The 13,147-nt window shown below is 47.8% G+C and overlaps 1 protein-coding gene across 1 annotated transcript in view; it reads left to right on the top strand.

Annotated features, from left to right (window-relative positions):
• Window positions 1–13,147, top strand: part of GRIN2A (glutamate ionotropic receptor NMDA type subunit 2A) — a 254,008-nt gene that overhangs the window by 211,396 nt on the left and 29,465 nt on the right. The window contains exons 9-10 of the mRNA XM_049768433.1: window positions 3,118–3,347; window positions 7,130–7,290. Of these exons, the coding sequence (XP_049624390.1) occupies window positions 3,118–3,347; window positions 7,130–7,290 (391 nt within the window). The remainder of the gene's footprint in view (window positions 1–3,117; window positions 3,348–7,129; window positions 7,291–13,147) is intronic.

Below are 13,147 nucleotides of genomic sequence, written 5' to 3'. Positions count from 1 at the left end.
AACTGGGACAATCATCAGCCCTCACTAAGGAAGGGAAATGCCCAGCAGATATGTTTCATGAGTTGGTTGGGTTCTCGCCATGGCATTATTTATTAATGCAAGGGAGTAGGTTACAAGCCAGGTTGAGACATCAGGGAAATGGAGAGTACAGCAAGAGAAACAGTAGAGAGACCCATAAACAAATAAAATAATTATAGATGAGAATAAAGGTGGAGGAGGAAGGGGGAAAAATCCAAGTGAAGCCAGTGGAGGATTGGTTGTTTTTTGGGGGTGGTCTAACAGCTCCTGAATAGATGCCCTCTGAGCTGGGTGGGACTGGGAGGATGATAAGATCAGGGAACTGGGGACAATGGCAGTATCTCCAGGCTGAGGGAATAGTGAACCCCAAGGCTTCAGAGAGGAAGAATCTATTTGGATGAGCTCAAGAAACATGTGGGAGGTGGGGACCCACATGGAGTGGTACGGGAAGGGAGTTGAGAAAATGGTGCCTTGACCAGGGGGATTTCATTCCATTTGGTTTTGAAGTGCTAGGGTGGGCAAGGAGGAGAGTCAAGGAGCTTATGGTAGGACAAGTCCAGAGCTAATTTGTGGAGTGCAGTGGTTGGGGAATAGAAAGTTGGGGCTGTGTTTCTTCAGAAAGGGTGTTTGGATTTGGGTAAAGACTCTGGAGATGGAGAGAAGTAAGTTCCTGGGAGATAGATTTTTGAAGACTAACGTTATCCATCACTCATATTTATTTCTCATTTGGCCCAAACATACAGCAAGAAGCACTGGAAAGAAAGAAACGAAGCAAGCAGCTTCCCAGGCCCCCCTTACATCGATGTTTCTTAGTGTATTGTTTTCTGGTACTTAGCACCCCGTTTTCTGAAAAAGGATTTCGTGTGGTTTTCATTAACTTGGGGGCCACATCTGATTGGGCTCAGGAAATACTCCTAGCCCTGTGCTCAGGGATCACTCCTGGTAGTGCTCAGAGGACCATAGACGGTACTGGGAACAAATCCACATTGGCCCTATGCAAGATCAGGACCCTGTCTGCTGGATTATCTCTCGGCCCCTCCAGGAAAAGTTTAATGAGGCATCAGGATGGTCCTCAGGAAGTGAGAATTTCCTCCCCAACCTTTGGGTTTTTATGTCTCAGTCTCTGAGTCTGGAATGACTGTCACTGCTGATCTGCAGGCTTCTTGCATCTAGTTAAGTCATTCAAAGAATCAGCTGCATCCCTCCCTTTCATTAAGAGATCTCAGATTGGGAGGAAACCCAGAGCCAGGGAAAGCTGCTGAAGGAGAAGAAGAGTGCATAGAGTCAACTGTCTTCTCTCTCACAGCTATCTGGGGTGTCCTGATAGCTAGAGCCTGATGTGGGCTTCTAGGGTGCAGGGCCACCCTCATGCCTGTCCAGACCACCCTCACATCCTCTTTGAATACATTTGTGTCATGTAATTCCTTGTCTTCCTCAGCCTCTTTGAGCTGGCAGAGATATGAGTAGATCTTTTCCCATGTCTTGATTTTTTTTTTTTTTTTTTGGTTTTTGGGCCACACCCTGTGACGCTCAGGGGTTACTCCTGGCTATGCGCTCAGAAGTTGCTCCTGGCTTCTTGGGGGGACCATATGGGATGCCGGGGGATCGAACCGCGGTCCATCCTAGGCTAGCGCAGGCAAGGCAGGCACCTTACCTCCAGCGCCACCGCCCGGCCCCCCATGTCTTGATTTAAACGACATCAAGACTATGCTTGGGAGCAGGAAAACCTTTATTTTTTCTTCTAATGAAATGAGGGCATGAATTGAGGGGTTTTTTTTTTCCTTCTTCTTCCTCTACAGGTTGAAAGGCCTGAGATATGAGTTCTCATGGCCTACTCCTCTCATCCTTGCCCAGTGCTTTTGGATGGAATATTGTGCCCTCTTGGTTTAGATGAGAGCTGGGGGCCACTTGGGGCTCCCCACAGGGTCCCCTCACTGCTGCAGGCAGGCACTGGGGGCAGGCAGATTGAACCCCTTTTCCTGACCCTACAGCCCAGTATTTCCCATCTGTGAAGGGCTGGAGGAAAGTGTTCTGTTCTGTCCCTTGTGTCTGTTTTCACTGGATTTGGGTTCACTCTTATTCCAGGACTGTGCATGCAACTAGCACATCTGAACCTGGATGAGAATGGTGGCTTGGGGTTGTCAGGTTAAAAAATACATTAGGTCCAGAGCAATAGCACAGCAGGGAGGGTATTTGTCTTGCATGCAGTCGACCTGGGTTTGATCCTCAGTCCCCTTAGTATCTATCACCAGGGGTGATTCCTGAGTGCAGAGCCAGGAAAAACCTCTGAGCATTGCTAAGCATGGCCCCCAAACAAACAAACATTAGGGAACAGAGCAATAATACAGTGGGAAGGGCACTTCCCTTACATTCACCCAAGTTGGCTTTTATTCCCTGCATTCTACATAGTACCCCAAGCACACTAGGTAAGCTCAGAGCTTACAAGGTATGGCCCCAAAACAAAAATATCAGTTCTGTCCAGTCATTCCCTCATTCCATGAATCTCAAAACAGTCCTGTACATATTCCTGAAAAACTTACTCTATATCTATTAGGGAGCTAGACTCCCCAGGCAGAAATCAAATCCAGATAGAAAATGGATCCAAATCCAGCTTCTCATTCATACCCACATTCTGTGCTCCAATTTTCTTGACCTTTCTTATATGTTGTTGTTGTTTTCTCATTTGTTCCTACACTTGAGAGGCACTGCCACCAACCTCCTTACAAGAAAGGCAGGAAGATGAGTCTGTACAGAGACAGGGAGGGTGGGCAGAGAGGAAGCACAGGGGGCTTGAAACATGCTAGCATGTGGCTGATCTGAGTTCCATCCCTACCACCACACATGACTCCTTGTGAACTGTCAAGAGTGATCCCTGAGCACTGCTGGATGTGGGGAAAAAAAGAATCTGAACAAAGACATCAGGACACATCATAGCTCTGATTCTGGGACACATCTCAGCTTCTGGAAAGTTACTTCTATGAGTCCTGGGGAGGGCTGGCCATGAGGCCACATTGGCAAAGGCTGGTAGATAAGCTGCTGTGGTGAGGTACTAACCCTGAGAGAAGGGAACACTGAGTGGATCCTCCCTGATCTCCGCAGCACCTCACGGGCCCTCGTTCACCATCGGGAAGGCCATCTGGCTGCTATGGGGGCTGGTGTTCAACAACTCAGTGCCTGTGCAGAACCCCAAGGGGACCACGTCCAAGATCATGGTGTCTGTGTGGGCCTTCTTCGCTGTCATCTTCCTTGCCAGCTACACGGCCAACCTGGCTGCCTTCATGATCCAAGAGGAGTTTGTGGACCAAGTGACGGGCCTCAGCGATAAAAAGGTAAGGTCTCCCCCTCATCTCTGGGTGAGCTGCGCTGCTGCGTGTATGTGTGAGAGAGGGGCTTGGGGGACCCTGATATTCTCCCTGGGATGGTTTTTCCCTCCAAACCTTTTGTTCTGGGAGCTATATAGTACAGTGGGGAGGGTGTTTGCCTTGCATGCAGCTGACTGGGTTTGATCCTCAGCATCCCATAGGTTTCCAGAGCATTGCCAGGAGTGATTCCTGAGTCAGGAGTAACCCCTGAGTGCTGCCAGGTTTGGCCCAAAAACAAAACAAACAAAAAAAAAGAGTCTGTCTGTTCTAATACACAGTACTGGGATTTACCACCCACCTGTCACCAACAGAACACATTTTTTTGTTGTTGTTGTTGTTATTTTTGGTAGAGGTCAGCCCTCAAACAATGCTCAGCAGTTCTGGGGTTCCTCCTGTTGATTCTCAGCTAATCTCGCTAGTGGTTCAGTGAGAGACCCAAAAGTGTGGTACTTCCTGCCAGGAGGGGGCTCACTCTGCCCACACTAGGGTACTTAGGGCCTGATCCAGTAATTCTCGGGGAAAGCTTTGATGCTGGACATCAAACTGGGCACTCTCATATGCCCCTTGTCCCTGGTATCATCTCTCTGGCCCTCCAAGTGACACAGTTTGTCACCATCTCAGCCACGTAGCCTGAAGCTTCAAGCTCCCCAGGCCAGGAACATTCCAGGTCTAATTTAGAAGCAACTTTCCCAGGGGGCCCCTTTGCGGTCACTGCGCCAGGCCCAGGGTGGCTTTGGGCTTTGTCCTTCCAAGGAGAAGGCTGCATGAAGAGGACGAATGGTCCTCTGGGGGTACGACAAGCCTGGAATGGTCTACTCCATGTCCTTGGGCCTGTCTCTCCATGTACCACCCCTCCATGAATTCTTCCTCTTGGCTGTGAAAACACAAACAAGATTCCTGGAAGTGGTGACCAGAGAGATAGCACAGTAGTAGGGCATCTGCCTTGCATGCAGCCGATCCAGGACAGATGGTGGTTGGAACCCAGGCATCCCATATGGTCCCCCAAGCCTGCCAGGAGTGATTTCTCAGCGTAGAGTCATAAGTAACCCCTGAACGCCACTGGGTGTGACCAAAAGCCAAAAAAAAAAAAAAAAAGATTCCTGGAAGTACTCCAGCCCCAGGCATGACTTGGGGTGCCCTGCCACCAGCAGAGCTAAAGCCATCATCTGGGTGAGCCTGTGAGTTCTTACCCAGCATGGTGGAGACAGTAGCAGGCCCTCTGCTGCCCAGCTTCCCTTAGTCCAGCCCATAGTACCACTTTGAGGACAGCCCAGGCCTGGACATTTAAGAGCCCCCTTGTTCTTTGCACACCTAGAACTGACCCTCATCTGCCCATTGCTTTTAGGCACCAAACCACATGCTAGTCTCTATAGAGGAGGCGACCACCCTCCCTCGCTCCCCTCCTGACCCCCTAGGACTCTTGCCTTGGAAACCAAGTTCACCCAGATTCTCATTTCTGACTTGCTTCTGTTGAGGGATTCCCCCACTTAGACCCTATGAGCAAGGCAGCAGGTAAAGGTCTCGTCCCTGTCAGTGGTGAGGGGGCTCTACAGATCCCTCCATCCACCGAATTGTTGTATAAACATAGAGTCCCAGTGTTGGGGTGAGGCCTTTCTCTGCACAGCACAGTGACTGTAGCCCCTTCAGCTGGTGGGTCTGAAGGCGCAGGATAACGGTGGAGAGATTCACAGTCAGTTGAAGTTTCAGGAGTTATTCTGCTTTATTTCATGACCCTAGCCGCCATGTGCATTTTCCTCATGTGGCCTCTATGCTAAGCCCTCTCTCTCTCTCTCTCTCTCTCTCTCTCTCTCTGCTAAGCTCTCTCTCTCTCTCTCTCTCTTCACCATCCAGGTGGAATAAACAGGAAGTTGGGTGGGAGAGGGGATACCTACCCACAACTACTGATTGTCACCTGCAAACTTGAGGCTCCTAGAGACATGGGGACATGGGGACAGTACATGGGTCTGAGAGCCTCTGTGAACATGGAGCACTTCTGCCAACTGACCAAGGCTCTGCATGGGAGCAGAGACCCCAGAATTCTGGATGGAAAGCTATGAAAGTGGGGCAAGCTTGTCTTGGAGAATGTTCTAGAAAGTAGCTGACCACCTGTTTCTCTGCTTTTTGTTGTGAATTTTTTTTTTTTTTTTTTTTTTTTTTTTTTTTTGGTTTTTGGGCCACACCCGGTGACGCTCAGGGGTTACTCCTGGCTATGCGCTCAGAAGTCACTCCTGGCTTGGGGGACCATATGGGACGCCGGGGGATCGAACCGCGGTCCGTCTCCTAGGCTAGCGCAGGTAAGGCAGGCACCTTACCTCCAGCGCCACCGCCCGGCCCCTGTTGTGAATTTTTAAAGTGTGGGAGAGTGGGATACATCCTCAGCACCCTAGCACGGGGCCTCAATAAGAGGACTACATGTGGAAAAGCTAATTAGAGCCACTAATAATTTGACTGACCTTCGCAGGCTGGCGATACACCTCGGAAGAGATCTGGCCGTCTCCCCAGGGCCGCTCTGTTTCCTTGGCTCAGAGCATCCATGGCCAGGCAGAGAGCTCTTTTAATTAAATGTTTGATACAATTAGATAAACAGCAAAATTCCCCGAGTAAATAAGCTAAATGCTCCTGGAAGATTCATGGCAGTGCTGCCCAGAAAGTCAGTGAAATAAAAATCTATATTGAATCAATTAGTTTTATTTCCATGCACAAGTGCATTGGCTTTATTCCCCCCCCCCACCTTCCTCTTTTCTTTTAAAATCACGCATTACCTGTATAATAGCTTGGGACTCTGGTCCTGTTAAGCCATTTGCAGTACTTGGGCTTGTTATAAAACAAGACAAAAATAAATAAATAAATAAATAAATAAATAAATAAATAAATAAATAAATAAATAAATGACAAAAGGCCTTTGGAGTTCTGGCTGTTCCCAGATGCAGGAGTTAGAATAATAAGTTGGCAGCTTGAAGCCCTGGCCAGTCCTGAGTTTGATTCTCTGCACCAAGCAGAGCGACTCCTGAGCACTGAGCCAGAGTAGCTACTAAGTACCTTGGGACTGGTACCCTGAAATAAAATTATGAGTAGGTGGGCAGAGAGATAGTGCAGATGGGAAAGCACTTACCTTGCAGATAGCTGTCCCAGGGTCCATCCCTGGAACCCTATAGGGTTCCCTGAGTACCACCAACATGATCCCTAATTGGAGAGTTGGGGTCAGCCCCAAGTACAGCCCAGAGTGACCAGCCCCAGAGAAGTGTGTTGACTGTAGATGGTGCTATCCAAAGATTGCTCCAGGGAGAAGAAAAGAGGATGGAAGGCCACAGGAGCTGGACTGGGATCTGCATGCTGCGGGCTGTAGGCCCGTCTTTCTCAGCACCATGGCTGCTCACCTTCCTCTAATCTGGACAAATGGTGGCTGACTCCCTCCCCTCCTCTTGCCTTTTCTCCTTTCCCTTCTCTCCCTCCCCTTCTTATCTCTTTGCCCTCTTCTCCCCTCTCTTTCATCTTCCTCCTCCTCTTCTTCTTCCCTCTACTTTCCCTCTTCCTCTTTCCACCCCTCTTTTCTTCTCCTCCTCTTACATCTCTCCTCTCCTCTCCCCTCCCCTCTTCTCCCTCGCTCCTCTCCTATTTTCTCTCCTCTCCTCATCTTTTCTCTCCTCCTCTCCCCTCCCCTCTTCTCTTCTCTCCCTTCCTCTCTCCTTTTCTCATCTCTTCCTCCCCTCTCCCCTCCTCTCCTGCCCTTCCTGCTTCTCTCTCTCCAGTTCCAGCGGCCTCACGATTATTCCCCACCCTTCCGCTTTGGCACGGTGCCCAATGGCAGCACGGAGAGGAACATCCGTAACAACTACCCTTACATGCACCAGTACATGACCAAGTTCAACCAGAAGGGTGTGGAGGACGCGCTAGTCAGCCTGAAAACTGGGTAAGCACTGCACTGTCCCATTGCCAGCCTGGGCATCCAGCTAGATCATCCTGAGAGATTTTTCCCTGGGGAGGGCCTTTCTGGGGATCCTGACAGTAGGCAAAGCAGAGACCCTGCAGATTTTCTGTAACCCTCAGAAAGTCAGTACAGCTCTGGAAGTTCTTGGAGCCCCAGGAATGAGGGAAGGCCTGGGGTATTCCTCTGACCCTGTCAATGCCACCTGTGAGGGGGTTGGACCCGGATGGAGGAAGGAGTCTTCTTGGGGGCAATGTAGCTCCACAGAGGTGCAGGACTGTGGATGGAGGATGAGGAAGAAAGGGGTGTGAGGAGGGGGTGGACATCTGCTCTCAAGGCCAGTGCAGGCACCCAACTCGGGCAGCTCTGGTAAGGGGTGCTGAGTGTAGCTGGCACGTGGATGGTCATTGGCATAAAACAGGAAGGGAGTGCTGTTCCTGGGGGTTCTGTGAGGCCAGAGAAGACAACATGGTGAGGCCATCTTGCCAGGGCCTTGCTCTGAGCAGAGCATCCTTGTTGACACTGTTACTTGAAAAAAAAAGTCAAATTCCAGCCCCTGAACACTCCTAACCATGAGAGGCTGCCATTTCCAAGGCTTTCCTTTAGAAATGAGTTTGTTTCCAGTGAAGGACTTGTTGAATCAGCCATGAAGGGTCTTCCCAGGAAATTGGGGGTAAAAATCAGGATTCTGGGGCCCTTCAGGCCTGGGAGTCCTCAGACCTTCCCTCTGGACAGTTCTTCTCCCCCACATGCCTTGTGTCTCCTGGGGTACTGAGGTGAGCCTTAAACCAGCAAGTCCAGGCCTGAGCATTGTCCCCCATAAGCTCTGGGCCTGTCCATTGCCTCTTGTCATTTCTGTTCATGTGGACTCTGTGGTATCTTTCTGAAGACCAAAGAACATTTTTTACGGGTCCATTCCTGATTTACCACTCATTCTGGCTTGGAAAAGGATTTAAAAATTTTTTAAGTCAAACTACACATACACATACACAAAAACATCCCATCTTCCTAGTAAAACATCAAAGATGTGCAGTAAAGGTAGAACAGGGAAGAAAACTGCTTTATATTCTTAGCACAGTCAGGCCTTCCAGGTCAATAAAGAAAACACTGGCAGAATCTTCAGAACCTCCCCCAGCCTGACCTTCTCCCATACTGTCTTCTGCCAGCAATGCCTACCCACCCGGCCCTGCACACTCTGGGCTTAGGTCCCTTGCACAGAACTTGAGAGAGCCATGTACTGGCCATCTCATGCATTTTCCTGGAGCTCAGTACCCTATTGCCGAGGAACATGCAATTCCAGAAGGTTCTTGCTTAGGATTGTGTACAACTTCATAGGTTTAGGGGTGGAAGTACACCAGAGAGACACCCCCCCCCTGGATTTTCCCTCTGGTGAAGCCAGGGACCAGGTAGGTCCCTGCTGGAACTCTTGGGGGTGCTAGTCTCGGCTATGTCTCTTGGCCACCCAAGTGGGTGCCTCTCTCTTGATTCATCCATTGAGGTAGCTATCAAGTTTTACCTTGTGGATGTGTTTAAGAGGTCTAGGAAAGGACAGATTCTGGATGACAACCCAGCTAAGCCCTGGGCATTGGTCTTGTTCATTGGTGCCATGGCTGTGTTCTCATCCACAGAGACAGAAGTTGGTTGTTGAGGGGGATAAACCCTAGTTGGTGCCTGGCTCATGTTTCATCTGTCTGTTCCCCACAAAATAAGAAAGGGGATGACATCTTGCCTTTTTTTTTATTTAAAAAATGATATCAACAAAAGAAGGGAAGAGAAATGGAAGCGCTGTTTGCTCATCAATTGTCGAAATTGTTTTCTGGAAGTCTGATGGAAAGGCTGCCTCTTGTCTGAACATGCTCAGGCAGATGGCTGTCTCCTGCATTCTCACACCCGGCCCTGGGGCGGGCACTCTCCCCTCAATTGCTGTAAACTCAAATGCCAGAATGAAAGAGATCAGAATCTTTCTTTTTTGTGAGAAAAAGGAAAAAGAAATAAATGCCCTTGTTCTGAAGACTCCATTTTTATGAGCTTGGAAAAAAACCACTTCTGCATCTCTTGGCCTCCTTTGTTCCTGACTGAAATTAAACTTGAAGTGACACATTTGTGGCACTTTAACATAAGAAAGTGTGTCCCACAGTCCACAGTGGAGAGTCCTCTTTCCCATCGGTCATCTGCTTTGTAGCCCCCAGGTGGCCATATTTAGTCTCCATCTCTTCTTCCAGATCTTTCTCTATGGATGCTTAACTTTTCACAGACTGATAGACTCTTGCATGAATCCTCCTGCCTCTCTTTTGTTTCTCTGATGATTAGGAAAATTGTTCACAACTTGAACAAACCCCATGGTGGAGTCTGCATCCCATGTAAGGAATTGCTTAAAATTCTGGGTCAAAGGTCTCACGCACACCACTGACTAATTTTCCCCCAAGGAAAACTCATCTTTATTCCATCAATGCATGGGGACTATTTTGGGGGGCAGTAGGGAGATTCTGTTCCCATCTCTTTCCACCCTTCTCAGTTTTCTTGGGCTGGTCACGTCTTCTTCAGACAGGTCCAGATCTATTCAAAGGAGAAGAAAACATTTAATTATATACCCATAGGAAATCATTGGAATGGGATTTATAGGTCAATCAGGGCAAGGAGGGGGTTTAAAAGCTGGTAGGGGGCTCCCTTGAGTTGTTTCCCCAGATTGTTGCTCATTTTCTTACTATATTAATAACTGACTTACCCAGATAAATGAGCCCTTTCTCTTTAGGGAGTCTGCAGTTGTTGTGTTTTGTTTGGGGTATATTTTGCAGAGTTTTTTGTTTGCCTTTGGAGCTTGCAGCTGATTTTTTCCCCCATGATGCTGTTTCATTTTGTATTCAGACTTGTCTCTCTCTCTCTTCTTTTTGATGCCTTCTGGATTTTTGGATTTATAATCCCTCAGTGCTCTTCTCTGCAAAGGGGTTACAAAATAATTTTCTCCACTGTGCTTATGTCTTTGGTTGCATTTTTAATGTTGGGAGTTTTGCATGGTTTGCAAGATGAGCTCAGGCTCCAGGGAGCTTGAAATGATTCTGAGCCCAAATTTGAGAAGCACCCCAACAAAGTCAGGGTCTTTGTGCCCATCATGTGGCTCATCCTCCCACTGCAAGGTGGCTTGTCAGAGCCCTTAGAAGTCTTTTTCATGGAGGAAAACTCTCTCTGGTGGTGCTGGCATCACCACTGCTCCACCAGTCAGTTCTTAGGAGACCAAGCGGAACCGGGGATCAGATTCAGGCCACAGCGCATGCCAGGCCTGTGTGCCAGCCCTTTGATCCATCTCATCAGCCTTCTTACAGATCTTTTACTTCCTTCTTACTTTTTGTTTCCTTTTAAAATAAAACTATGTTTCCATGATGAAACAATATTATTTTAAGAGCTGGAATGGGTTATAAAATAATCTTACCAGAATCAAAATCATGAGGGTGTTGTTTGAAGGGAGGAGAATAGAAATATAAATGAACTCCTCCAGACCCCACACCCAGCAGGGAAGCATGCTGATCTCTCCCTTTCTCCATGGATGATATTTCTAGAAGCTTCCTTCCTTTTCTAGAAGCAGGAGAGAGGGGAGATAGCCTCCTCTGCTCTAGCATTGTTAGATTTCTGGAGATCATCTTTCTGTGGTACCCAAGACCCGGAAATCTGACAGCCCTGGGTATAAAAACACCAGAGCAAGAACTTCTCAGTGCTGGATTCTCCCCTCCATATGTGAACCCACCCAAAGGACCTGCACACAGGGCTGTTTGCAAAGGCCTCAGGGACAGAAGAAGGGGTTGTAATTTCTGGGATGAGGTAAGCACACGAGAGGACTTTGGGTTATGGTTAAAGGAAAATCTCAACAGACTTGATTCCAAGCCTTGGATTGATCATGTTACTACTGTGAACTGGATTTTTTCCATCTCAGATGCACAAGGACAGATCCGTTGTTGTTGTTGTTGTTATTGTTGTTGTTGTTGTTGTTGGACCATGTCCAGTGATGCTCAGGGCTTACTCCTGGCTCTGCACTCAGGAATTACTCCTGGCCATGTTTAGAAGTTCATATAGGATGTCGGGGATTGAACTTGGGTGAGCTACATGCAATTCAAATGCTTTCCTTGTTGTACTCTGATTCTGGCAGCCCCGCAAAATGGATTATTGGTCCCCAGAATAAGATGTTTTTATCTGTGTGGCACAACTGAACCCTTAACTAGGTCTTTCTAAAAATATAAACCACAGACACACCATGTTTTAACTGACATGGGTTGACATGATTTGACAGAAAGGATGTAAGATCACATCTCCTGCATGGGCCAGTTGCCCTGAACCTCTTGTTGGGGTCTGTGTCTCATGATGAAGCCTATGAATCTACAGGTGGATAAGTATATTCCTATATATGGAGGATTGACACCTACTAAAACTGGGCATAATTGCTCAAAGGATGTTCCAGTACTATGTTTTATGGCAAACATGAGAGAGCACACCCACTGCACTTTTCCTCAGGAACTGTAGTTGCTTCTGCAGCTTATTAGATAGAGAGAAACTTGAAACCCTATGTTTAGTTTCCTTGTGGACTGACATGTATGGGAGAGAGAGAAAAAGAGAGAAGAGAGAGAGATCTAAAACTCAGAGCTATCCATGAGAATTTAAGGGCTGAAGTGTTTTATTGCAGCAGGTAGGGTGCTTACCTTGCACATGGCAAACCCTGGTTCAATTCCTGGCACCCAATATGGTCCTCTGATTGTTGCCAGGAATGCAGAGCCAAAAGTAAGCCCTGAGTACCATATTATACAAAAGCAGAGAGGGGAGAGAGGGAGAGGGAGAGAGATCACATAGGACATGTTCTGCAATTCCTGTAAGTAGAGGGAACTTTTCAGGAGCAGACTTTTGGGCACCCATGAACCTACCTGGCCTGTGTAGCATATAACCCCAGCTCTATGTTCCATAACGTAGTCCTGAATCAGGAGCTCTGCTGCTATCAGAGACCTGCCAAGTCCACAACATCAGAATCTCAAGGCTCATCTAGTCAAGCCTTTATGGAAAACAATATGGAGATTCCTCCAAAAGCTGGAAACCGAGCTCCCATTTGATCCAGCTATTACACTCCTAGGGATATACCCTAGGAACACAAAAATACAATAGAAAAATCCCTTCCTCACACCTATATTCACTGCAGTGCTACTTACAATAGCCAGACTTTGGAAACAATCAAGATGCCTTTCAACAGATGAATGACTAAAGAAACTGTGGTACATATACACAATGGAATATTATGCAGCTGTCAAGAAAGATGAAGTCATGAAATTTATTTTTTATTTTTGGGTCACACCGGCAGCGCTCAGGGGTTACTCCCGGCTCCATGCTCAGAAATCGCTCCTGGCAGGCTCGGGGGACCATATGGGTGCCGGGATTTGAACCAATGACCTTCTGCATGAAAGGCAAATGCCTTACCTCAATGCTATCTCTCCGGCCCCATGAAAATTTTTCTATACATGGATGTACATGAAATCTATTATGCTGAGTGAAATAAGTCAGAGGGAGAGAGATAGACACAAAATAGTCTCACTCTTCTATGAGTTTTAAGAAAAATTAAAGACATTACTGTAATAAGGCCCAGAGACAATAGAGTTCAGGGCTGGAAGGGCCTGAAGGACTGGCTCTCAATTTGAAGCTCACCACAAAGAGTGGTGAAATGCTGTTAGGGAAATAACTACACTAACAACTGCATGCCAATGTTAAGAATGAGAGAAGTAGAATGCCTGTCATGATACAGGCAGGGACGTGGGAGGAGAGGGGGCACTGGGGGTGAGAATTCACCAGTTGCACAGGTGAAGGGGGGTATTCT

The sequence above is a fragment of the Suncus etruscus genome, chromosome 2 (genome assembly GCF_024139225.1).
Source record: "Suncus etruscus isolate mSunEtr1 chromosome 2, mSunEtr1.pri.cur, whole genome shotgun sequence".
Lineage (NCBI taxonomy): Eukaryota > Metazoa > Chordata > Mammalia > Eulipotyphla > Soricidae > Suncus > Suncus etruscus.
Note: the sequence above shows the minus strand (reverse complement) of the source record. Positions and strands in the feature narration are given on the sequence as shown.